This window comes from Henckelia pumila, chromosome 2, assembly GCF_033568475.1.
Source record: "Henckelia pumila isolate YLH828 chromosome 2, ASM3356847v2, whole genome shotgun sequence".
Classification (NCBI taxonomy): Eukaryota; Viridiplantae; Streptophyta; class Magnoliopsida; order Lamiales; family Gesneriaceae; genus Henckelia; species Henckelia pumila.
Genome location: NC_133121.1, coordinates 180,901,754 through 180,928,502, shown reverse-complemented (window position 1 = coordinate 180,928,502; position 26,749 = coordinate 180,901,754). Strand labels below are relative to the sequence as shown.

At 34.3% G+C, this 26,749-nt stretch overlaps 2 protein-coding genes across 9 annotated transcripts; one reads left to right on the top strand and one right to left on the bottom strand.

The window, feature by feature from the left end:
• Positions 1–1,429: 1,429 nt before the first annotated feature.
• Positions 1,430–25,989, bottom strand: LOC140884849 (uncharacterized). 7 transcript variants are annotated; one of them, XM_073291730.1, is made up of 9 exons: positions 25,855–25,989; positions 25,707–25,760; positions 3,307–3,407; positions 3,101–3,210; positions 2,982–3,024; positions 2,721–2,899; positions 2,555–2,612; positions 2,248–2,310; positions 1,430–1,896 (listed from the first exon to the last, which is right to left on the bottom strand). In XM_073291730.1, exons 7-9 carry the CDS (start codon positions 2,559–2,561, stop codon positions 1,430–1,432), a joined length of 537 nt encoding a protein of 178 aa, XP_073147831.1. In that variant the 5' UTR covers positions 2,562–2,612; positions 2,721–2,899; positions 2,982–3,024; positions 3,101–3,210; positions 3,307–3,407; positions 25,707–25,760; positions 25,855–25,989. The 7 variants fall into 7 exon arrangements, 2 of the variants coding, with proteins under 2 accessions (XP_073147831.1, XP_073147832.1); XR_012150743.1 differs by lacking the exons at positions 1,430–1,896; positions 2,248–2,310; positions 2,555–2,612; ... (2 more) ...; positions 3,101–3,210; positions 3,307–3,407 and adding exons at positions 13,670–13,785; positions 13,886–14,018; XR_012150744.1 differs by lacking the exons at positions 1,430–1,896; positions 2,248–2,310; positions 2,555–2,612; ... (2 more) ...; positions 3,101–3,210; positions 3,307–3,407 and adding exons at positions 16,072–16,419; positions 16,501–21,951.
• On the top strand, positions 9,729–13,269 carry LOC140884848 (putative late blight resistance protein homolog R1B-14). 2 transcript variants are annotated; one of them, XM_073291729.1, is made up of 2 exons: positions 9,729–11,671; positions 13,191–13,269. In XM_073291729.1, the coding sequence occupies exons 1-2, from the start codon at positions 9,927–9,929 to the stop codon at positions 13,207–13,209; spliced, it is 1,764 nt and encodes a 587-aa protein (XP_073147830.1). In that variant the 5' UTR covers positions 9,729–9,926; the 3' UTR covers positions 13,210–13,269. The 2 variants fall into 2 exon arrangements, with proteins under 2 accessions (XP_073147830.1, XP_073147829.1); XM_073291728.1 differs by lacking the exon at positions 13,191–13,269 and adding an exon at positions 12,047–12,778.
• Positions 25,990–26,749: the final 760 nt, after the last annotated feature.

Sequence of the window (26,749 nt, the reverse complement as noted above, 5' to 3'; positions counted from 1 at the left end):
TGTTTCCTCGAAGTAATGCAGGTGCAATCTTCAACACTTCTTCAGGCTCAATAAGAGATTCATCATCATCCTTCTCAATTTCTTGAGATACCAGCATAGAATAGATCAAGGATGGTAGCTGATAAGTGTGTTTAGTATACATTATTTTAGGTCAATTTATATTTATTTCGCATGCATTTATTTTATTTTTGTGAGTTTTGTCAGTATTTTATTTTATGTGAATGTATTATACTCTCCTGGTTGAATTTTGTAAGAAACTAAATCATTTTCGGAACTATCTGTGCGGACAAGGTGCACGCGCGCGAGGTCTACTCTTCGCGCGTGCGCAGAAGTAATCTCCAGAGTCATCAAAGCCAAGGCGCGCGCAGGAGAGTTTCTACACCCCGCGCGCGCAGAATTAATAACCAGAGAAGCTTGAAGGGAAGCCGCGCGCGCGCGAGAGTTGTTCAGAAGCCACTGACTTTTAAAGGGGCACGCGCGCGCGTGTTCGGGGGCGCATGTGTTTGCGAATTTCTAGGTCACGAGAATTCTAATTGGTGCAGACCTATAAATAGAAATTTTATTATCTTTTTGAGAACTTTATGTCTTTTTAATTATGCACGAAGGCTGACGGCGGCTGTAGAACAATTCTTCAGTTTTTCTTTTACTCTAATATTTTTTATTTTATGATTTTAGGATTGGTTTGTTTAATCATGTTTATTAGTGAGTAGTAGTTTTTCTTCGATCAAGGCCACGTGATTGGGCCAAACAATTTATTTAGAAAACTTGATTTGTTTATTTGAGATTTTCAGACTTGATTTGATTTTATTGGTTATTGAATTTATATTTGTCTTGCAAATTTCTTGGCCAGTTATTTGTTTTCTTGTTAATTGATTCCAAGTCGACAGAGGAGGTTTCGATTTTGATCACTTCGATATTCAACATAGTGTAAAACTGAATAGAAATAGAATTCGATTTTATTATGCGGTTTGGATGTAAACTGAATTTTTACAGTTATTCATGAATTCAAATTTGATTAGAATTACGAAAGATTAGTTCATCAATATTTGAATATGTTTGATTGTTCTAGAAATAGCCCTTCGAACAAATTATGAAAATTCCCGTGAATTAAGATTAAGTCTGATGTCTTAGATCGGCTGTTTGTTACATGAATTGTCTAGTACCTACGTGAGTCCTTGATCGAGCTTTCCCAAATTTGAATTAAATCCAAATTTTCCTGCTGCGTTTTAGTTAATTTAATCTTATTTGCAATTTTAATTTTTAGTTTAAAATCTGAATCACCTTTATTCTTTGGTCTACATTAAGTAGGAATAAATATATTTTGGTATTCATATTTTTACAGTCCCTGTGGGTTCGACATCTGGACTTTTGACCACTATATTATAATTTGACCTGGTACGCTTGCCAGTTGATTTTTAATCATACCGATTTAGCCGGTCAGTAGCTTAAGTGTAGGTTGTGCACAGTCTGCAAAGGCTATGACTGTGTCAAACACAAGTCGGCCGTAGTTGAAGGTGGATCTAGTACCAATAGCATAGAAGACAAAATCATGATGCTTGGTAACCACTGTAGAATTCCTAGAAGGAGTCCAGGTCTTCCCCGCCGTATTGTGCAAAACAGAGTACATGGAGGTGAGTTTGGAAGCAGATAACTTCTTAGGATGAGCTGGAAACATTGTGACTTGACCACCTGTAATGACAGAGATCATCTTATCCAAAGAGGGTAAATCAACATTATCAGCAGAAGATGTCCGCAGAAAGCCATTAATAACTGCTGGACTAAACTGAAAGATATGTCCTCTCACGTACACTTTCTCATACTTTAAAAATCTTGGATGCTTCACTTCTTTAGTAAGATTGTAGTAGAATTCCCGCACAAGTTCCTTACAAAACGAAGCTGCAGTAGTGACAGTAGAAATCATATTTCTAACCTCAAAGAATTTAACCATTTTCTGAACTCCATTGCTCTCCAGATCAATGTTATGCTCTTCCAACATGCATATACCAACATTTACAACAACAATCCTCTACTTAAAAGATACTGTTAGTCTAACTCAGAAACATGTTTATTTTTAAAAATGCAGAAATCGTAATCAGAAGCACATCAAGTTGAACAAACACAAATGAAACACTTGTTCACTTTATTTATCTTTTAAGAAGCATAAATTATAAAAAAAAAAAATTAAAGATTTAAATATTAACACATTGATTGAAAATATTATAGTTAAAAGAAGCACACCAGTGTTACCTTGCATGTATGAAGTTACAGAGTAATTGTCCTCTCTTGATATCTCATTGTCACCTTGCACGTCTGAATTTTAAAAATAAAAAAAAAATTCAGAAGAGATTGATATACCATATATGCATAAATTCCACCGAAATATTGGTTCAAAAATTAACACATGGATCTATCAAAATTATAAATAAAATAAGTATAGCGGTGTGACCTTGCATGTATGAAGTTATTGGGAAGTTGTCCTCTTGTGGTATCTCATTGTTGTATTCCAAGTCTATAGTTACATAACAGGTGTCGTGGCAGGGTATTTCAGTGCTACCTTGCATGTATGAAGGTAAGTGGGAGTCGTCATCTTCTGATTTACGCTGGTCATAAAACTGCAATTGTGTTATTTGTATTAGTTAAATACAACATATTGCATCAGTAGCTACTATAACTTATTGTTTGAAAGTTAAAAGTATGAAAGTATAATATGGATTCAATACCACTTGAATGTCATCGTCATTTGTGCATCTTATTTTTTTCCTATCAGAATATGAAAAATTATAAATTAAATCATGTGCACATATAAGTAGTAAGAGGACTAAATTTTCAATTCTTAGTTCTAATATGTGTGCCTGAATAAAGTATGTTCTTCCATTTTTCGTCTAACCAATATGCCTCTCTGCACCATTGCCACATAAGAAAATTAACAATATGAATTAATAAAAAATTTAAAAAAACACATTAGGTATAAGAAATCATACTTCTGTTAGATCTCATCCTTCTATCCAAGCAGTACGTTTCGCACTATAATTAAATGAACAATGTTAGAATATCATATTTTTTAGTTAAATTAATGAAATAGTATGCATAGTTCACTCACACATGTCTCTTTAGTTTTCGAAAAACTCTTAAAATCCATCTCCCAAAGTCATGCACATTTATCCCGATAGTAATCTTCCATCCGGAACTAATTATTTGTAATCTTCTAGGCTGCATTTTTCATTAGTATAAAAATAAAAATGATCTAAACTTATGTTAATGTAGTCGAATACATAATAGAATGAATCAATATATTTGAATTCATACTCTGTTACTTGATGGATGAAGATTTTGTTGAATTCTTCTCGTGTGCTCGATGTCATTTGTTTCTTTGGCATCAAACTTGTTGAAATTGTTTACTCGGTTACCTGAACATCATAAAACATGATAATAATCATTGTAACTATTGCAATAATAAATATATGTTATAAGTTTTATGTTGAAATTTTATGGTGGCATTTGAAAGTTAGCATACATTATTGGGTAGCAACACATCTTTGTACACCACATTTCTTGTATACACACCGTTATGATTCTCCAAAATTCCATCTTGTACCAAAACCTTAGTGGAATTTTGCGACATTCCTCTTGAAAGAGCCACATATAATTGGCCATGGCTGAACACATGATTGCGCAGAAAGATTCCGATATTTGGTATTGTTTGTCCTTGTGATTTGTTAATGGTAAGAGCGAAACTCAATCTTATGGAAAACTGTCTACGTGTTAGCACAAATGGCAATCCAGAATTTTCTTCATTTTTAAGAGGCATTCGATGAAGAAAATATCGGGTTCCCTTATGTGGTCCTGTTATAATCTCTGCATCGATAAAGTTTCTTCCAAGAGTGCGACATATTAATCTTGTCCCATTACATAGTCCAAGTTCAGGGGCAACATTTCTCAGAAGCATGACAGGACAACCTACCTTCAAAGAGATTAAATGTGGTGGCAAACCACTCGGGGTAAGGGAATTCAAAAACTCTTCCTGAAAAAGGTTGTTATTGTCATCTTCGACGGAATCCCAAAATGTGTACACTCTTTATTCACCAAGAAATTTTGAAATTAGCATTTCATTTATCTTGTCAACATCACGGTTCTTTGGCATAATAATGGCCCTACCCACCATGTATTTTGCATCATTGACATGATGTATCATGTCGGGGAAACATAATCAATAAGTTGATTAATTGAGTCATCATCTTTCCTTGGTATGATCATAGAATCTGGCAATTTTATAAAATCACCATTTGTAGAATGTTGCATGCCATCACCAATGCGCAGAGCCGGACCTGTGTTTAACAGGGCATGAGGCGGAAAATAAAAAATGGGCCCTCTTGTTGCGGTGAATGCATGTGAAATTCAATTCGCAAATAACCGACCTCTGTCACAACTTCATATTCATTATGAATTTGTTGTTCTTCAATCACCAAATTGTCCACTAATCCCTCTGTTTCTGTAGTGTTACTTCTACTAAAATATTTGTTAATATCCCGGCTTGACTTTGAATTAAAGTCAATTGCCTTTCTTTCAATTTTCTTTTCTGAGCTCCAGACTGATAGGTTATTAAAAATTAATAATTATCAAAATTTTCAATCAACCAACGAGCAACAAAAAATTAACTTATGTATTAAAAAATACCCAAGACAAAATCAACCGTTTTAAATCAATATTCAATAGATACAAAACAATAAAACTTTCCCAAAATTAATCAAAGTCATGAATTATACCTATTAAAACAAAAAAAACATTCGAACCCTTATTTAATGAGATATGAAAATAATGAAAATATTTACCTAAGAATTAAGGAGAAAGGAAATATCCAAGAGAGAGAGAGACAAGAGTGGCCGATGGCTACCGAAGACTGGCGAGTGGCGGTCCGATGAAGAGCCAGAGAGGTTGAAGGCTCTGAGTGGTCGTGAATCGTGAGAGCAGAGTGCAATCTGTGCAGAGAAAGTGCAATTGATTGTGCTGTGTGCAAATGACAAACGTGAGAATTAAAAAAATTGATTTGTATTTTAATGCGCTTTGTGAGTGGGTTTTCTTTTTATTAAAAAGTTATATTGGTCACGTGAATTCAACCCAATACATGTACCTACCTATATTAAATTTTTTTAAAAAATATTGGGCCCCTTGTTGGGCTGGGCCCTGAGGCAAACGCTTGGTTGGCCTCACAAGAGGTCCGGCTCTGCCAATGCGCAACATAAATTGCAAGAACTCGTTATCTCCTATAGATCTCATATTTTGTTGTAGGTGTAATATCTTGACACGATTCCAAAATGTTGATCTCAAAATGCTTGCAGCAATTTGGTCTCTCATTGTTCCTCGTTTAACAACTGGTAGTATTTCCTGAAATCTCCACCAAATACCATAATTTTTCCTCCAAAGGGCAAATGATTTTCCATTATATCTTGAAATGTTTTACTGACAGATTCAAAAGCACGTCGATTTGCCATTGGAGCCTCATCCCATGCTATAGCTGCAGCACGTCGAATTAGCTCTGAAACACAAGCAATCTTGATTTTGATGATAACAAAACTTGTTATTGTGTTTCTAACATATTTTATCAAGTGTTGTAGATAGTAGATCAAAGTTGGAAATCTTTGAGCTGTAAATCAAATAACTCAAGCTGGCGCAGTTCAGTAAATCAATCATATCTCATAGCTTGATGATCCAAATGACTTGATGCCAAAACAGTTGGAAAGATTACTAAAATATCTAAAAGTCATATTTCAGTCCAGATCAATTATTTCGGAAGTTATCAAGGCGAAAAGTTGGTCGCAACATCGATCTGGATGCAAATCAGATCGAAGTTACAGCAACCAGATCAAACAGACCAGTCCTGGTATTTTGGCCATAACTTACAACTCGCTTATTCAACGGGATGATTCAGTATGAGTTACGAAGCTAAGACAATGATCTACAAATCATCTGCAATCAGAGCAATCTGAATCGGAGTGTAAGAAGAAGATAAAGCACGATGAAGTTTCAATATCTGCACAGAAATTCTGCAGAACAGAATTTATGATGCAGCATAGTATTTTGAGTATATCTTTCACATACAAACTCTAAATTGAGCGATTCTTGATTTTCTGGAAATCCAAGAGAAAGGGCTACAACTTTCATGTTCATAACCTTGCCCAGAAATCAGTGAATCAAGAGCTATAATCAAATGAACAGATTAGATGAAACATGGCCAAACCAGATCAAGTGAACAAGACCAAATCGAATTTGCTCTAACTAGATCAATTGAACCAGAACAGATCAAAGCTCGAACAGATCAAAGTCGGACCAGACCAGATCAAAGTTTGACCAGACCAGATGAGTTTGACCAGATCGAATCGGTCAAACCAGTCCGATGAACAGTAAATCAGCTCAAACTCAGAAAATTGACAACTACTCAAATATGACCGTTTCAACTACAGAAAGTGTCCAGAAACATCCCAAACGGTCATATTATTGAATCTAATGTTCAAATAATTCTTGGAGCTTATAAATACAACACTTTGAAGATCAAACACAAGCTTGGGCATGAGATTCAAAGTGTGGGCAGCCTACATGAAGAAAACAAGCTAGATGAGAGCAAAGCCCAAAGTGTGAAGAACATCATCAGAATCTTGAGCGTGAGCAGCCTTAGTTCTTCACACCCAACTCACTCACATATTCGAGAGATGTATTCATAGATTAGTTGAGTGAAAAGTCTTAGCACAAAGACATTAAAGATTGTGTTTGTAGTCTTGGCATAAGAGACGTTAAACAATATGCGGATTGTGAGGTTGAGGCCTACAATCGAGAGTGGCTAGGAGTTCTCGTTTAGGCATTGGATAAGTCCTAAATTGGATTGGGTTTGTATAAATCAAAGTCTTCTAGTGGATCCTTCCGAGGTGAAAGAAGGAGTGGCATAGGAGATTGAGCTCCGAACATCCATAAACAAATTCGTGTCTATTTGTTTATCGCATTTACATTATTATTGTCACTGTTTTAATATGCATTGTTGAAACATTTTATGTGTTCTTCATAGACCAAAATATAGCATACAAAGTGTTTGATAAAATGCTTCAACCAAACTGTTTTTATTATTTGAACTTGCATTATTTCAAATGACTTTCAAAATGTTTATTTGGTTTCTACGAAGGATTATTTCGAGTGTATTCTGCTTGGTTTGAAAATCAAACTCGATATAATTCATCGGTGCTCGATTTATTTTTGAACATTTCAAGAACGAGCTATTGTAGCTCTAAAATATTTTTAAGTGTGTATTCACCCCCCCTCTACACACGTATTTCGATCCTAACAGAAACAAACACTCGTAACAACTTCATCAAATCACGCTGAGATTATTGCGCTACATGAAGCAAGCCATGAATGTTTTTGGCTAAAATCAATGACACAACATATCCAAATTTCTTGTGGATTATCAGTAGACAAGAAGCTTGTGACGCTGTATGAAGATAATGCTGCATATATTGCTCAAATGAAAGAAGGATACATCAAAAGTGACAGAACCAAACATATCCCCCCAAAGTTCTTTGCCTACACTCAAGAACTTGAGAAGAACAAAGATATTGATATCTGTTATATTCAATCAAGTGAGAACTCATCAGATCTCTTCACAAAGTCATTTCCCACAACGATATTCAGAAAGCATATATACAACATTGGGATGCGCAATCTGCGGAATATGTGAAGAATCACTCATGTTAACATGAGGGAGAGTTTACGTGGCTGCACTCTTTTTTCCTTGCTATGGTTTTTATCCCACTGGGTTTTTCCTAGTAAGGTTTTTAACGAGGCAGTATAAAATACGTAATGAAGACAATCATCATATCACGATCATCATCACAAGGGGGAGTGTTGAAAAATATATTATTTATTATTGTTGAATGTTGAATGTTGAATATTGAGTTGTATAATGTGGAAAATTAGTGTGTGATGATGTAGATGATGATGTATTAATATTTTGACTAATCTCCAAATGAGATCTATAAATAGGTCTCTCCATTTGTGTAGAAAAATACAATTGAGTTGAGAGAAAAATATTATAAAGTGTAGAGTTTGATATATTTTGAGTTTTGGAGTGTTTACTTTTTACCATAAATTTTTACTTTTTCACAACAGTTTGTACATATTTTGTTTTTTCAATATTTTTCTTAATTTTTTTGAAAAACAAAAGTAGGACTATTTAATAGGAATGGATGGTGTTTTTATTTGAAAGCGAAACTGGTTAAAAAAAAGTTAGTGAAGAAAAAAAATTACCAATTAACAAATACATTAAAATTAGTTTCGACATTAACCAAGCACTACGTAATAAATCTTATATAAGCAAGTGTTATTTAAAAGTTTAAAATTGATTTTACAATAATTGGTAGGAGGAAAGTTTTTATTTTATAGTTGACTCGTATCAATGAGATCATTCAATGCACTAATTACTGTACTAGGATAAGTATATTTTTTAATATAATTATGAAATATATTTTAAAAATAATAATTTGTTTGTTTAATTTTTTGTGTTAGGATCAAAAGTTGGACTACGCTACTTTTACCAAAATTACCCCTAACTACTGTAATATGGAGGCGTGTATTGTTTACGAGGGGGCAAAGGATGAGATATTTTATTAAGGTAAAGGGCACAAATGTCCGAAACAGTACTAATCACAAACACTATTTCGCAATACCTTTGTCCACCAATGGATTCTAATAAATCTTTTTGTCCCTGAAACAGTGAAATAGCATCGGACCCTCATATATCTCCTCTAACACAAAAAAAAAATGAGACAAACGTATTATAATATAAATCCAATGTAATCCTAGCTACCAAACGTAGCAAAAGCTTCCAGTTGTTTCCCACATTTCACATACTAATTAATTAATTAATCAAAAATTTAATAGAAAAAGTCAACTACTTATTTATTTATTTATTTATTTATTTATTATTATACATTCAAGAAACTTAAATGAATCTTCCCGGGTTTTTTTTATTTTTAATTTTAAAAAAAATTTAATTTCAAAAATAATGTGGATCGAAAAAATTTGCACAATTATGGTAAAACGTTGTTTGAAACAGCGGACGCTCGATTAAAATAATTGATTAATGTCATTTTCCAATAATTAAATTAAAATAGTTAATTATCGCCTAATTATTATAATTAATTAAAATATATTTATTACAACGGAAATGAGAAAATAAATTAAAGCTTAATGGATCTTTATTTTATATGTGGATATACGAATCGTTTTATATTAAATAGTTATATATAGAACTTAACATTATTGAAAACAGTTAATATTTCTAAAATTAATTTATAAAATAATTATGATAAAAATTTAAATATTATATTTATTTACTAAAATTTTAACTAATATTAATTTCCAAACCACGTAAAATCACTATAAATATTAATTAAAATATATAAAATAAATTTTAATTAATATTAATTTATTTTCTCATTTCTGTTGAAATACAAAATTAGTAGGACCATTTAATTGAAATGGATGGTGTATTGATTTGAAAGCGAAACTGGTTAAAAAAAATTAGTGAAGAAAAAATTATCAATTAACAAAATAAATTAATTTACTGTCGACATTAACCAAGCTCTACGTTTTGTGAAAAATTATTTAATAAATCCTATATAAGCAAGTGCTATTTAAAAGTTTAAATCGTAGGAGAAAATTTTTTATTTTATAGTTGACTCGAATCCATGAGATCATGCAGAGCACTACAACTAGAATGATATTTTAAATTTTAATTCGAAACAATGATTAATTAATAATATAATATTATTTGCTTCCAGCTGTTTCCCACATGCTAATTAATTAATTAATTAAGAACCTTAAATGAGTCTTCCAATCCCACATGCTGCAATCTGCATCATTTTTGTTTTCAGCTCCCTCCCATGGCTGCTTATGCTGCGCTTCTTGCTCTTGCTCGATCTTTGCAACAAATTTTGGATCTTGAACAGTACGTAGATCCACTTCACAAAGAAAAAATCTTTTCTCTCCATGAAAAAGTTGATTTGATCGCCATTTTCCTTGAAGATTACTCAGATAAGCATCATGGCAAACTTGATTGTGTGGGAAATGGGATCAGAAAAGCTGCATTTGAAGCTCAAGATTTCGTGGATTCTTATTTGTTTTGGGTATCAACTACTGATCATGAAGATGGGAGTTCTTCTTCAGAGGTGAAGAACTTGGATGGAGACTTAACCATGGCGTCTGAGAGGATTGATTTTGTTTGGGAAGAGACGATGAAGATGAATAACAGCGACACAACAACTCAAGATATTCTCCCATCCGAATATTATTCTTTTCCAGTTAATGATCGTTCATCCACAGCCAAAAACTTGGTTGTGGGATTTGATGATGACTTGAATGCAATCAAAGAACGACTGTACGATTATGAAGCTAAGCTCCAAATTATCCCGATTTTCGGGATGGGAGGAATGGGGAAGACGACTCTAGCTAGAAAAGCTTACGAGGATTCAATCCTTTCTCAATACTTTGACATGTACGCATGGATCACAGTGTCACAAGAGTATCGAAAGCGAGAGATTCTTTCAGGGATTTTGAAGTCTCTCAAGATTTATAAAGAACAATATTCTGATAAGAGCGAAGCACAGCTGGCAACACTAGTGTATCAAAATCTCATCGGCAGGCGATATCTCATCGTGATTGATGATATATGGAGTACAAAGGCTTGGGATGATTTGAAGATGTTATTTCCAGATGACGGCAATGGAAGTAGGATCTTGTTAACTAGTAGAATATTGGAGGTGGCAGCTCATGCAGGATCTTCAGATACTCTGGTTCACCGAATGAGTTTTTTAAATGAAGATCAAAGTTGGAAACTACTTCGACAAAGGGTTTTCGGACAAAAATATTCTTGTCCTCCCCAACTCGTGGAAGTCGGGAAGAAGATTGCGAAAAATTGCGGAGGACTTCCACTCACCATCGTGGTGGTTGCAGGACTAGTCCTTTCTTCAGGCAACGTGATGAGCGAACAAGTGTGGGGAAATATTTCGGAAAATATAAGTTCTAGAGAGCCTACAATTGCGCTTCAATGCTCAAAGATACTGTGTTTTAGTTATGATCGGTTGCCTCTTCGACTAAAACCATGTTTCCTATACATTGCAGCTTTTCCAGAAGATTCTGATATAGATGTTTCGAAGCTAATCAGGTTGTGGGTTGCCGAGGGATTTCTGAAACCAAATGACAAGTTCAAATGCTTGGAAGATGTGGGGGAAGGATATTTGGAGGATCTTGTGAAGAGAAGTTTGGTGTTAGTGAGCAAGAAAGGGCCGGACGGGAAACTCGAAACGGTTGGAATCCATGATATGTTGAGGGAGATTTGCATAACAAAAGCTGAAGAAGAGTGGTTTTTTCATCATCATGTGTGTTCCAAAAAGTATTCATCACATAAAGAATTCATAGAGAATCCATATCGCCGCCTCAAAATTCATATCGTCGACAGATGTTTCGAATTGAATATAAACGATTCGAGCGTACGTTCAATTCTATTTGATGAGAGCTTAATATCATTTCCAAGTCTACATGTACGATCTAGGCACGTCTGTATCTTGGATGCACCCCATGCTTATTCGAAGAATATTTCCTATGTATTCTCTACATTCGTCAATTTAAGGTACTTTGCTTTTACCTTATACTCACTCTATTCATCATCCCCCTATCGTGAACTGCCGGTCTCGATATCAAAACATCCCAATCTCGAAACCGTAGTTGCTCGTATATCGAAGCCCGGATTAGGCAGTAATATATTAGAAGTACCATATGAAATTTTGAAGACGCGGAAGTTAAGGCATCTGATCTGGGACACCTCCTTTCGTTTAACCTATCCCTCTGACATAGGAATTGTTGACGAAAGTGTTCTACAAACAATTGAGACGGTGATCGATTTTGTATTCGAGGAAGAGATCATCAGAATACTTGTGAATCTGAAGAAACTGAAAGTTGAATACTATATGGTGAATCGTAATTGGGATGATTTTAATTTCGACAGGCTTTCCAATTTACGAAACCTCGAGGAGTTGCAAATCCGCATGTACTACTACTTCTCCACCGATTACTCAATGACATGGAAGCATGTTTTTCCAATGGGTCTAAAGAAGTTATATCTAGAAAGTGTCCCTTTTCCTTGGGAAAATATGAACATAATCGGGTCGCTCCCGGAACTTCAAGTGCTCCACATGACGGCTATTAGAGTCAATAAAGCTTCCGAATGGAGAACAGAGGAAGGTCAATTTCTTCAACTCAAGTACTTTCATTCTTCCTTGAATTATGTGGTCAAGTGGGAAATGGAAAAAGAGCACTTCCCATGTCTCGAAAGCTTGATTCTCGATGGTGCCATTTGGATTTATAAGTTTCCTAGTGGCGTAGAAGAAATAGATTCGCTTCAATACATCGAGTTGAGGAACTGTAATAAATCATTGGTGGAGTCGGCCAAGAAAATTCAAAGGCAGCAACATGAAATTGGAACCGATGCTTTTCGTGTTCGTGTCATTGATTACAAAGGAAAAGATGTTTTGTTTTGAACAATTGTTATGCCAGCATTTGAAAGAGATTATTGCAAGAATAATTGTGTTTGTTTCGACGAAAGATTTTTGCTTGACAATTGATCGAAGCACATAGTGGGGCGAGGCTACACGCTGATCAAGGTCTCCAAAATCAAAAAGTTTCTGTTTGTCTCGAATTAAACCGCAAAACTTTAATTATTTGCCAATCTATTTCTTAAAATATCAAAATATTATAAATTACGTAGCCATAAACATCAATTGTGCAGTTCAAGGTCACGTAATTCTTGTTCTTGAAAAATAGCTGCTTCTTTGTTTAGAGAGAAAAAATAGCTGATTATGAACGGGTTCTTCAAAAAAAAAAAAAAAAAGAAAAAAAAAGAAAAAAAGAAAAAAGAAGATAGTATGAACGGAACAAATTGAAGATAATATATATATATATATATATATATATATATATATTTGAGATAGAAGATAATATATTTATATACACGTTAATTAGTTTATTTGTTAAAGAGGCATATTACTCATTTTAAATCATTATGTTGATTTGTTTATTTTTTATTTGGTTTAAATCATGAATAAGAAATTTCTGATCTCAAATCAAAACAATATTTTTCGATTTCATACCAGGATGGTTGGTTTTGGATAATGCGGTCGTGGGTTTTGAGTGCATGCATTGGATATGAAACAACATGAAGAACAAATCAGGATTTGTAGCTTTAAAGCTCGATATGAGTAAAGATCATGACAAAGTTAAGTGGAGTATTTTACAACCGATTATGCTCAAGCTGTGTTTTGCGAAGAAATGGGTTAAACTGGTTATGAGGTTTGTCACATATGTTTCCTAGACTAAATCATTCTATCTTTGGTGATGATTATCCTAAAAAGGTTTTCGTCAAGTGGATTCGTTTTTGACTTATTTGTTTGTCTTGTGTGTTGAAGGTTTATCCTTTGTAGCGACCCTATTCGGATCACCTACTACTTAAGCATGCAAACAAGATAATTTAATCAAAGCTAAAAGAGCGATTAACAGCGAAACTATAAACCAGGTTTACAAACCAAATCGGCGGAATACAATCGGTGACTAAAACCCGAAGGTAATAAAACTGTTATACAACCAAATCGAAGGTACTAAATCAAATCCCCTGAAGTAATGAAAACTCATGAAAACCACTGCTCTAACTCTCAGCCCTGCCTCGGCCCACCGACGTCGTCAATCCATGACCTGTCCCGTCGAATAGGGTGTCCAAGAAACAAAACACTGGACGTGAACGACTACACTCAATACGATAAACACGAGTATACAAACCTACTATGGTGCATACAAATGGCTAGGTACTGGTTATCTCAATATCTGCTCAGTCTAGGCGCCAATGAGTATGCAGTACCATCTGGGATCAACTCCGCTGGGTACATCCACACACTCGTTCGAACCACTGTAGCGTCAGTCTCCGGCGTCTGTAGTGACCCGTATCCAGAATTACGATTAATGAGTAATTAATCATGTAATCATGTTTAGATTAATTAAAACATAATTAAGGAAATTTCAGATGAATTAACAGAGTCCAAAAATGGATCCAGAACACTCGAATTATGCCAAGAAGGTACCGAGGGATCGGACGATCCGATGGTGTAGATCGGAGGCTCCGATCTGAGTCCGGGACAGGTGTATGGTTGCATGCATGGGTGTTGACGCATGGCAGACATCGGACGCTACGATGTAGGAATCGGAGGCTCCGAACGTGGGATCGGACGGTCCGATCGTCGTCTATATAAGGGGCAGCCGAGATCATTTCTTCTTGCACCTTTTCCTCATCTCCTCTCTTTCTTTAGTTAGTATTAGGCTTTCTAGGTGGCCTATTGGGAATACGGAAGTAGCGGAGCGATCCTGGCGTCGTACCGGAGCTGTGCCTAAGTTTTGAGGCAGTCGCCATCAGTGGGATGACGACGGACGCAGCTATAGCTATGGTCTACTTAAATTATTTAGGAGTATGCAATAGCTTAGTTAAGGTTTTTAAAGCTTAAATAATGATGCATGAGTATTTGCATTGTAGAGCTGATGATAGGCTTGGAACCTAGAGTGGGACTGCTAGGACAGCCTGTAGTAAGGTACGTAAGTACTGATTTAGATAGTCAGCGGGTTTGCATGCTTATATTTTGCATTGTGTATCATATTATTCTGCAGCATGTGCATATCATATTGTGTCTGTCCATCTTTTGAGATGAGCCATGTAGGGTCTTTCAGCCCTGTTCGGACGGTTGATGTCGAGCGCCCCGCGACCGACAGGTTAGCCGGCACTGGCATATGTAGGATACGGTCAACGTCCGATAGGAATGAGCAGTGTACGCAGGGTTTGATTCTCGGGTTGTGCCACTCAGCCCTAGGCGCCATTCTGAGCAGTTGTATACAGTTATCCTAGATATGGATATCCTGTCATTTGCATGCATCATATTTGTATGTTTACTCGTATTTGCGTATTGAGCTTAGAGCTCACGTCCAGTATTTTCTGTATATCTGGACACCCCATTCGATGGGGCAGGTGTAGGTGTAGGGCTGAGAACCAGGATCTTGGAGTAGCCAGTGACCAGTGAAGACAACAGGATTAGCTGTAGGTTTTAATTACCCTTAGGATAATTTAATTCGATTGAGTTGTATATTGGTTTATTTAATCGGTTGTATTCTGCCGGTCAGTTTTTATTTAAGTCTTCCGCAGCGATTTATTTTAAATGCATGCATAATTATGCTCTAACTATGATTAGGTAGTGGATCCGGATTTGGTTGCTACTGTAGTAGCCCGTAACCAAGAAAGGTGATTAAGGGATTAATCGACGCAAAATAAGCAATTAGAGTATTGAGCAGAACGGAATCTCCGTTGTAGGGAACGGAAGCTCCGATGGCGATCGGAAGCTCCGGTGTGCAACGGAAGCTACGTTAGTATTACGTCATCCATGACGTGTCGGACAATGAAAGCTCCGATCGGGAACGGAGGTTCCTGTTGTGAAAATTCCTCGCAAGCGTACGAGTGTCAAGTTTTAATATAGTGATTAAATCAGATATCGATCCCACAGGGAGTAAAATGAAAATATTTAGTGCTTGTAATTAAAATAGTCTAAACATTATCTAGAAAATAAATAATCAAGAATTTTGCAATAAAAATAAATAATCAGTGAAGTTTTGATAGCACGCACACAACTTTCAGAAAAAATCAATCAGAGAAAAATGGTCTAGAGGTATAGAATTCACCTGGTTTCAACAACAGTCAATACTAAATAATTAATCTTCATGAATTTCAGTCAATTAATAGCCAAGAACACTTAAGTTTATTATTTCCCTCTCCCGAGCAACAAATAATGTTTATCAACTACAATTCAATTCCAATATTCCTATTAAGAATTTATCGCAGTGATCTATCACAAAACAATGTTCTTTTTAAAAGCTCTGTTAAAATCATACACTCTCCCGAGCTGTATAAATAATTAACAGTGTAGTTTCTACTGTCCTATTCAAAATCCTCTCTCCCGAGCAATGATTTCAAATAAATATAACAAATCAATTATTGATCAGATAATTGAAAAGACAATCAATTCTAGAAAAAACAATTAATCTAGAAACAAAACTCAATTCAATAAAATCAAAAATTCATGAAAGCGTCTACACCAGGTTTCATCCGACCTCTAGACTCTAAAAATTTAGTTCATAATAAAATTCTGAATAAAGCAAAACATGTTTAGAATAAAATAAATAAAAGATAAAAGAAACAAATCCGTCGTCGACGTCGTGTCCGGTCGATCAAACTCCGTCTTTGTTCTTCAGATAAGCTCCAGAAATCTTCACACGATCAAACCCTGATTCTCTGATCTGCGTAATAGTTGTGGCGGCTCTCTCCTTTCTCCTCTGATAAGAATTCCTTTTTATATTGCGTACAAAAGCCCACAAAACCAAGCCCATAAAAATTGCCCAAAATAATAAAATCTTTCCAATTCAGCAACTGCCCCAACCCGCCATTATTCCGGTGGTTCGGGAATTTTATGCTAATGCCCCTCCCCGAGAGGACTCTAAAGCTTTTGTCCGAGGTAAACTTGTGTCTTTTGATGCTGAGACCTTGAATATGTTGTTTGATACTCCTGCAGTGGATGATAGTCAATTTAGGAATTTTAAGGCGAATCCAGACTATAATTTTATTTTGAGAGAGATGTGTTATGCGGGTGTACAGTGGCACGATCCCCTCCGGTTCACTCATTTTCCGGAGCGTTTTATGAAACTTGAGTCGGCTTTATGGTATGCTTTCATAGCCCGGCGACTTTTACCAGTGCTACACACAGTTGACGTGCAGGCGGACCGGGCTATTCTTGTGTATGTTATCACGAAGCGGTGGCCGATTGATGTGGGCACTCTTGTCCACGATTCCATTCTTTATTCGATGCGGACTCCGACGGTGGGCCTCTACTTTTCTCACACCATCACCGCCCTTTGTCTTCAGGCGGGTGTGCAGATCAGTCCTGATGAGGAGTGGCTCCCGCCTTTCAAGACTGTGGATGAGAAGCTTGACACTTCTAAGCAAGCGAAGCACAATTTAGAGTTTTATAGCAGTCAGCCTCATGTTGGGAGCTCCTCTAGTATTCGTCCACCATCGCCAGCACCTCCTAGTCGCACCGCTCAGGACATGGCCGTTGAGACCTCCGCTTTTGATCACTATGCTATGGATTATTTTCAGGCCACTTCCACTCATCTCCAGAATGTGAAAGACATTATGCGCAGCATGGCGACATAGTTGGGGCTTGATACATCGAGCTTTCGAGCGACACCGCATTATCCACCTCCATTCCCATTCCAGTCTGACATGCCACCCCAGTTTGCTCCGGTTGCACCGCAGGATCCCTCCATTCCAGAAGAAGAGGATGATTAGTCACCAGGGAGTCTTTTTATTTCACATTTTGTTGTTGCATTTGCATTTGTTCCTGTTGTCATTTTTATATTCTGAAGCATTGAGGGCAATGCCTTAGATAAGTATGGGGGGTGTTTAGTGTTTAGTATCGTGTTTTTGTGTTCATTCTATTGCATATCTTTCGGTTTGTGTTTTGTTCGTAATCATGCATATCATTTTGTTGTTCTTTGTTTTGTTGATGCGAGTTGAATGAAATATGTTAGCCAATGATGATTGAGTGAAAAAGAAAAATTGTGTTGGAAAATTTTTGTTTTTGATTGCACATGAAAAGCTGTCGGTTGCCTCGTGAATAATCTTAAACACGCATGTTAAACCGGTGTAGTGTAGCGAAGCAATTGATGAAATCCATGTTTGTTTGACCATTGCACGGCAATAGATGCTTGTTGATCATGATAGTGTTTTGGATTCTTGATAGTTTTTGGACATTGCATGCATAATTTTGGGCATACCTTTAAAAAAAAATTTACTTGAGTTGTAAGAGTATGCTAACTCCATCCGAGTTATGAGTGAGTGATTGAAATCCTAATCCCTTGTTTTTGACTAAGTTTGCGGATTCAATGGGGTTATCAAAATTTGAAATTTTTTAAAATTAGCGATTTCATCCGGGCTTGGACAATGATTGAAATCCTAATCATTGCGCCATAGCTAAGTTTGCGGGCTTAATGGGATTGTAGCTCCATCCGGGCTATAGACAAGGGGATTGAAAATCTAGTCCTATCTTAGTTATAGCTAAGTCTGCGGGTAATTATTGGGAAATTAGAAAATTAATTGAAAAATCAAGAGGTATGTGTTAATTTCAAAAAAGTGCATTTTTTTGTGTTTGGGATTGTTGAGATGACAGAGCACTAGATTGTGATACTTTCATTGAATTGTCATAGGTCGCTAAACATTCTTAGGATGGATTCTTTTGAAGTTGCATGAAACTGGAATAACATGGCACACACACACGTTTGCGTTCAACTGACAGTGTAATTATGGACAATGGAAAGTTGTTTTGGTTTTTGGGAAATTGTAGTAGAACTCGTCTGAGGCTATCTTGAGCATGACTTATTCATACTTGTGTCATTGCATTATGTTTTTGCATGTCTTGCTCGAGGGCGAGCAAGGTTTAAGTATAAGGTGTTGATAAGTGTGTTTCGTATACATTATTTTATGTCAATTTATATTTATTTCGCATGCATTTATTTTATTTTCGTGAGTTTTGTTAGTGTTTTATTTAATGTGCATATATAACACTCTCTTGGTTGAATTGTGTAGGAAAATAAGCATTTTCGGAACTATATGTGCGGACAAGACACGCACGCGCGAGGTCTACTCCTCGCGCGTGCGCAGAAGAAATAACCAGAGAGTTGCAGGGAAGCCGCGCGCGCGCGAGGCATTTAAGGGATCACTGATTTTTAAAGAGGGGCGCGCGCGAGCTTCTTCCTCGCGCGCGCGCGTGTTCGGGAGACTTGATGTTCGAAAGTTATAGGTCAACAAGGATTTTAATGGGCGCGGACCCTATAAATATAAATTTTATGATCTTTTTGCAAACTTTTTGTTTTTTTGATTACGCACGAAGGCTGACGGCGGCTGGGAACAATTCTTCAGATTTTCGTCTACTCTAGTATTTTTTATTTTATGATTTTAGACTTGATTTGTTTAATCATGTTTATTAGTGAGTAGTAGTTTTTATTCGATCAAGGCCACGTGATTGGGCCAGACAATTCATGTAGAAAACTTGAATTGTTTATTTGAGATTTTTAGACTTGATTTGATTTTATTATTTATCGAATTTATATTTGTTTTGTGAATTTCTTGGCCAGTTATTTGCTTGCATGTTAATTGATTCCAAGTCGACAGAGGAGGTTTCGATTTTGATCACTTCGATATTCAACATAGTGTAAAACTGACTAGAAATAGAATTCGGTTTCATTATGCGGTTTAGGTGTTTACTGAATTTTCACAGTTCGTCATGCATTCAAATTTGATTAGAATTACGAAAGATTAGTTCATCAATATTTGAATAGGTTTGATTGTTCTAAAAATAGTCCTTCGAACAAATTAGGAAAATTCCCGTGAATTAAGATTAAGTCTGATGTCTTAGATCTTGTTACATGAATTGTCTGGTACCTACGTGAGTCCTTGATCGAGTTTTTCCATATTTGAATTAATCCATATTTTTCAGCTGCGTTTTACTTAATTTAATTTTAATTGCAATTTTTAATTATTAGTTTAAAATCTGAAATCACTATTTTTGATTAGTCTAGATTAAGTAAAAATAAATATATTTTGGTAATCATATTTATACAGTCCCTGTGGGTTCGACATTCGAATTTTATTTACTATATATAATTTGATCTGGTACGCTTGCCAGTTGATTTTTAATAATACCGATTTAGACGATTATAGCCCAAGTAAACTAAGTTTTTTCGAGGTGCATAACCCTGGAGCCACTATCCACACACTCACGTTCACATTAAATCTGAAGGACACTCTGGGAATTTAATGTAAGGCAATGAAATATCTGAGGCTTGGAAAATATGAGTTTATCCATAGTTGTTGGGTTTTGTTTATGTTTTGTGTTGTGTTTGTATTCTAGTTTGTCACCTATTTTGCTCGAGGGCGAGCAAAAGGTTAGTTTGAAGAGGTTGATAGGAATCATTTTCCCGTGTTTTATTGCTTGGTTTCTATGTGTTTTGCATTCTTTTCGTGTCTTTTTGTTCATTTGAATCTAATTTTGTTTGCATTTAGTGTTTTCTCTTGTGTTTTGTTCACTACTCTTGATTTATGGTTGTTTTGGTAGGAAAATGAGAAAAAAATCAATATTTTTGGGAATCAGGATGCGCTCGAGCTGCAAGATTTGGCAGCTCGAGCGCAGGCATGCTCAAGAAACCAGTAGAGAGGCAGAAAATGAGCGCCGAGCGGTAATTTATTACCGCTCGAGTGCGTGCTCGAGAAACAAAAACAGTAAGGTGGAGGAATTCTGAGCGCCCGAGCTGCAACTTTCTACCGCTTGGGCGCTCCCGCGTAATTTTGAAAATATTTATTTCGGGTGTTTTAAAAGGAAAGGACTCTTGGGGCAATATAAAGGGAAGAGTTTCAGACGTTTTAAGGGTTCGATACACAGAAGAACAAGGCACGATGGTTGGGAAGGGATTGGAAGATCGTTCAGCTTGTTTTGAGTTTTCTTCTCTTCCAAACTTTGAATTTTATGTTGAAAAACATTGTTAGATTAATTTTTATGATGAATTGTAGTAGCTAAACTATCTTTTGTTGGAATTTAGGGGATCCGAACCCCAAAACACGTTTGTTTGATTGAATTTATTGGACGAGTGACGTTTACTTTATACTATGATTTGATTTTGTCATGGTTTATTTTTCTATGTTAAGGAGTAGCTAACTTTAGCATAGATTCGTAAGTTGTGAATTGTTATCGAGAGATAAATTTATGATTAGGACGAATGACACAATCCATGGACTTAAAATATGCATAGAGATATGATATTTAGTACATGTTGATAACCATAGATCACCAGGTTGAAAGTTGTCGGAATTCAAGGAACGCAAAGCAATCAGTAATGATAAATAATTAAAGAGATTTAATTGTTTCATTAACTTGAATTAGATTGGCATAAACTCGAGAGAGAGTATCGATATTTCAGAAATTCTTGTTGAATTTATATGTATAAAAGTAAATGTCAATCGTCCAGTTCAATTAGGGGAAAGGTGAACCAAGATTCCAACAAAATATTCTCATTTTATATTTTTCTGCTTTAAAAGTTGTTGTGGTTAATTTATTTTAGCTCAAGTATTTTTAAGTTGATATTATTATTTTATAATTTTAGTATTATCATTCACCAAAATTTCGTTACTTTGGGTAGAGGAATAAAATAATTGAATTATTGTGACATAGTACCTGAGGACGATACTCGTACTCAGTACACTTTAAGTGTTAGTATTTGCTCGATCACAGCTACTGCACGTACCTCATCCCTGTTCAATTCTTGACGCTGCATTTTATATATATCTTATTGAAGTACATTTTTACCAAATTTACAGTGTGCACGACATAGGGCTTCGATCCGCCAACGTTTTTATTCGAAAAGTTATGGGTTTCAGAGTATGTAGTAGTATGACGTCTATTTCGGGATGACGATGGTGCATTCATATTAACACCTGAAAATTACGGACGAATGTATTCCTCCCCATGAAAGAATCAATTGTAGTAATTATGAACAAATCCATATCTACACAAGTGCATCCTTACTGTATCCCCGTCTAAGTAAGTTAAATTCTGACATTTCTTCCATTTACATGGACATCTTATTCGACCGTCATGAAAACATGCTGAGTTACTTTTTGCAAAAGCAACAAATCTCTCCACCCCATTAATGAATTCATCAGTTAAAAATCCATTATTTAATCTACAATCCATCCAAATCCCGGTCATTATCCATTTAGTCCTACAATATAATTTACAAAAGTTATTAAGGATATATCAAAGAATTTTGGTTCATGAGAACCATCGAATTTGGTTTTGAGTTTCTGATTTTGCGTAACATATTAGTTAGGGTAATTAATCGGTTTCTTAACATAATAACTAATTATTATTGTTGATTAAACATAAATCTCACATATTAAGTTTTGAGTTCGATGAGATATTAATCACAATCATTAAGAGTACACATGATCAATCATTCAAATATGTAAAAACAACTGAAACCGCAAATAAAAAACCAAAAAGGTAATAATGAAAAAGATGAGAAATATATATATATATATATATATATATATATATATAATTACGATCACATTAACAACCATATTTCATTGACAACATATTATCATATTGGAGTACAGATTGTCAGATCTAGTTGAACATAACCACTGACATTAATATAAACTATTTCACTCTTTGATATTTAGCTAGATATATTCTGCGTGTCACAAGTTTGTAATCAATATTTTGCAAATGCTTTGAATGTTCTCAAAAAGTTTAATGTATTGAAGAACTCAGTCTTGAATTTTTTTGCAAAATTTGTTTTCTCGAAAATTTATTTTTGTGACCGTAGATTGACCATTTTTTTATTTAATTTTTCAAGGGTGTCTTTGAACGTCCTTTCTTTTTCTTTTTCTTTTTTCATTTTTCACGGTGCTGGCTATGACCACCGTTTTTTTTTTATTTTCTCTTTCTTTTTCTTCATTGTCAGTGCTGACTGTGACCACTGACCGTTTTTCTTTCATCTCAATTATTTTATCAAATGGGGTTGCCATTTCGATTGGTGTTCTTGGAGAGAATGATGATGACGAGGTTGTCATTTTCTCTTTTACCCTTTGGATTTCTTCGATTAAATTCTTCTTCTTTTGTTGAAGAATTTGAATCTCTTCTTGTAAGTCAATCAATTGTTCTTTCAATTGACTTAGCTGTTCCATATTGATTATATCCTGCACATGTAAACGTATTTATATATATAAATATAGAGTAATTTTCAGTTGTCCAACCATTCCTGCCCACCTCGTCCCCGATCAATAAAACCCGGTATCGGGTTTTAATTGTTTTTTTTTAAAATTTTCGTATCACTAAAACACGGTACCGGGTTTTAATTGTCGGGGACGAGTTGGACAGCATTGGTTGGGCAGCTGAAAATTTCTATATATATATATATAATATAAGTAAATGTATTTATATATATATATATATATAAAAGATAATTTTTAGTAATTTAACTCTTCATGCATTTCTTGATATTTTCTTGATTTGAAATATGTTAAATTCATATTATTTGTTCATACTAGAAATGGTTTAGAGATAAGATAATATCCATAAGTCCTAATTGTAAAAAATTAAAGCTAGTAATTCTTTTTCATTTCAGTGATAATTAGTTGTGCGCCTTGATAATTTCCTGATGTATAATTGCATAAATCTTCATTATTCCTGGTAGCTATTTTAGTAAGTTCTTCTAGATTTCTTTCTCCTATGTATGCTTTTAAATATGCTCCACAATATTCATCTAATGCATCTGTTTCAATTATTATTATAACTTTATTTGAAGAAAAATATAATTAAGGGAGATTACTAATTATTTTCTTTTTAATTGTATATATATAATTAGTATTTTCATTCGACCAGCTCCATTTATATTCCTATTTAAATTTCCTGTAGAGGTTTTCTTATCTCTGCAACTTTCTTAATGTAATTTCCGAAATATATCAGTAATCCTATAAATCTTCTCAATTGATCTTTATCATTGATTTCACTAAGGAAATCATGGATTTTCTTAAGCACGTGTTGTTGTAAACAATGTTTAGCATTTTCAATTTGTAGTCCTAGGTAATTTATTTTAGTTTTAAATAGTTGTGCTTTCTTTCAGAAAATATAATCTCATCTCTATGACAAATATCTAGTACAGTCATGAGGTTTTTATAATGTGGTTATAATGTTTTTGAGGAGGCACAACATAAATCTATATATGGTTTGAATGATTTATCCATGTATCTCTGGAAGATACCTGGTTTTTAGCTTGTTTGAGTCTGAAAGGTAATAATGTACATTGGTATTGTCTTTTTGGACAACTGAATGCTGTAAGAAATTGTGTTTGTGGATCTAGTTAAATTTACCAGAATCTTGATCTACAATTTAAGCTCGAGAAATATTTCATTCCTCCTATGTAAGATAGTAATCATTCTTGTTCGGGATGTAATATTCATCCATAATTGTTGCCTTATTCATTTTCCAATAATCGATTACCATTTTTTTCTTGTCAGCGTCTTTCTTACTGACATAAAAGGCTGGTGAAGAGTGTGGACTCTTGCTTGGATTGATTATCCTGAGCTTAAGTAATTCTTGGATTTCTTTCTCGAATATTTTTACGTCGTCCATGTTGCATCTTCTTGGTGCTTCACAGATTGTGACGTTAGGATATTTAAGTTTTATCGAAGCAGTAAATTGCTTTCTTTTTTTAATTTTGTCCTGAGGGTTTTTAGAACAAATATCATGAAATTTCTTCATGATTTCTTTTTCAGGATTGATTGTTAACAAGATATTTTATATTTTTAATTCTATTGGCTTTGTATTTTTTTACAAAAGTTTTTTGTAAATTTTTCATTTCCTACACGAAATGTCGTTCGTATTTTGATAATGTGAATTATTGATTATCATTTGTTTAAAGTTATATGATTTTAAAATTGTGTAAATGAAATGTATTGTCTTAAAAAGTTATTCTCGATTATTATATTCATTTTTTTATTCTATTTGGTATAGGATTGGTATAATAAATTTTGTTTTTTCTATTTTTATTGTTAATTTTTCTGTTATAGTATCAAACATAATAATTAATTGATTCATCTCCTATTCGAAATTTTAATCATTTATCATATTTCTTCCAATAATGATTTGGGAATATATGTTTGCTTGCTAGGCGCATACTTGCTCATGTGTCTACATAAACATGTATATGTTTATATGATATAGTTTATGTTCTTTTTATTTGAATTTTTATATAAATGCTTTTTGGATTAATTTTGTTTTTTATTTCTATTTTCTAACTTTTTATATATATAAGAGTTTGGGGATATTTGGTAAAATATTCTCTCTCCTGAGAGTGAAAAGTAAGTTTTATTTTAGTAAAGATTTATAAATGAATTGAGTTTGCGTTTAGAGATTTATTTGCAATTTACCGTTTTTTTAAATTAAATAAATCACTATTTAAATAATTTATAAATATTTTGAATATATTTACATATGTATTTAGTTTTCAAACTATGATAAATACATATCTTCTGTCTATTTATATACATTTTTTATTTTTTAAAATTTAAAATATATTATTCATAATATTATATAAAAGGTTTTTTGGTTTGATCGTTCGATTAAAACAGTACGAAGCCACACACAAACCAAGAAACTCACCCACCACGCGAGTTAATCTATATATCGGAAGTGTTTCTTCTTCTATTTCAATATCATTAGATCATGTGGAACACATATATTGTTATGAAACTTGACATATGTCTTGATGATCCAATAATTGATATTTGGCACGCATACAGCTGCACACACGCACACACAGAACTACACAAACGAACACACACAATAAAAACGCACACAACACACAGTACAGAAATGCATACACACAGATATATATGTATATACACAATAAAGAGACCAAGATATATGAGAAAATAAATAAATAACGGAATTTAACTAACATAAACTTACAGGTCTGTTGAATCGCAGTTAAATTTGATCAGAAAAATAAGATTCACCGATGATCTGGGTAAAAAGTACAAAATAAACTTTTAGCTATACATAACACGGTTCAAAAAATATAAAACGAAGAAAAAAGGAATTTGAAAGGGAGAATTACCTCTTGGAATTCGAGAGAGGCGAAGAGGAAATGGGAGAAGAGGGGCGATATGTAAACGATATTTGTGACGGTTTAATATTTAAGTGTCGCCAATTTAAGGCTGTTAGAGTATTGATGAGACCGCATTAATTATTGAGATCCATTATTGAATGCGTTCCAGCAGTGCATTTCTTTAATTTACCTTCTCTTTTTCTTTTCTTTTTTTTTTTTAAGCACACTTTCTCTTTTTTTCTTCCAGCACCTTCAGTGCATCCTTTCTTTAATTTATCTTCTCTATTTTTCTTCATTAAAAATTTATTTATATTATATATATATATTATTTTAATATTTATTTCTTTACTATATTATTAAGTGTGTGTTGGTTATAAAAACTATTTTGTAGTGTCATGGTAATTTTTTTAAAATTTTCCCATTATACCCTACACCTCACACTAACTGACAAAAAACTCTTTTCATGTCTTATTTTCTCTCACTTTCTCATCGGTTTTCATATTTCATATTTATTTAAGTCATTCAATAATTCGTTGTCCATCTTTCCAAAACTTAGTTTCAAAATATATCTGAAACATGAATACAATCTACATCTATAACTAATTAACTATAACTAATCCAAAAGTTTTATTTCAGTTTTTTGGCTATATTTCTTGAATCTGTTTTCACATATTTTGATTAGTGTATAATGGCCAAGCAATATACTGATATTTTGAAATTAATACACTTTTAGAAGATTGAATGGTATTGCTTGGTTAGTGTATGGGAAACCAAACGACGACAAATGATTTGTTTTCCCTCTTTGATAAGTATGGGGAAGTGGTCGATGTTTTCATCCCAGCGACTGGAGGTACATGTTTGGAACTTTTATGTTATATGCAATCAGCAACTATGCAACAAATTA

Excerpts from the sequence above, each read along its gene's own strand:
- LOC140884848 (XM_073291728.1), top strand. The coding sequence starts at position 9,927 with ATGGCTGCTTATGCTGCGCTTCTTGCTCTTGCTCGATCTTTGCAACAA. Across the intron at positions 11,672-12,046 it reads TCTACATTCGTCAATTTAAG|GCTTTCCAATTTACGAAACC; the intron begins GTACTTTGCTTT and ends TAATTTCGACAG.
- LOC140884849 (XM_073291730.1), bottom strand. Across the intron at positions 1,897-2,247 it reads TGTAACTTCATACATGCAAG|CTTCGTTTTGTAAGGAACTT; the intron begins GTAACACTGGTG and ends TCACTACTGCAG.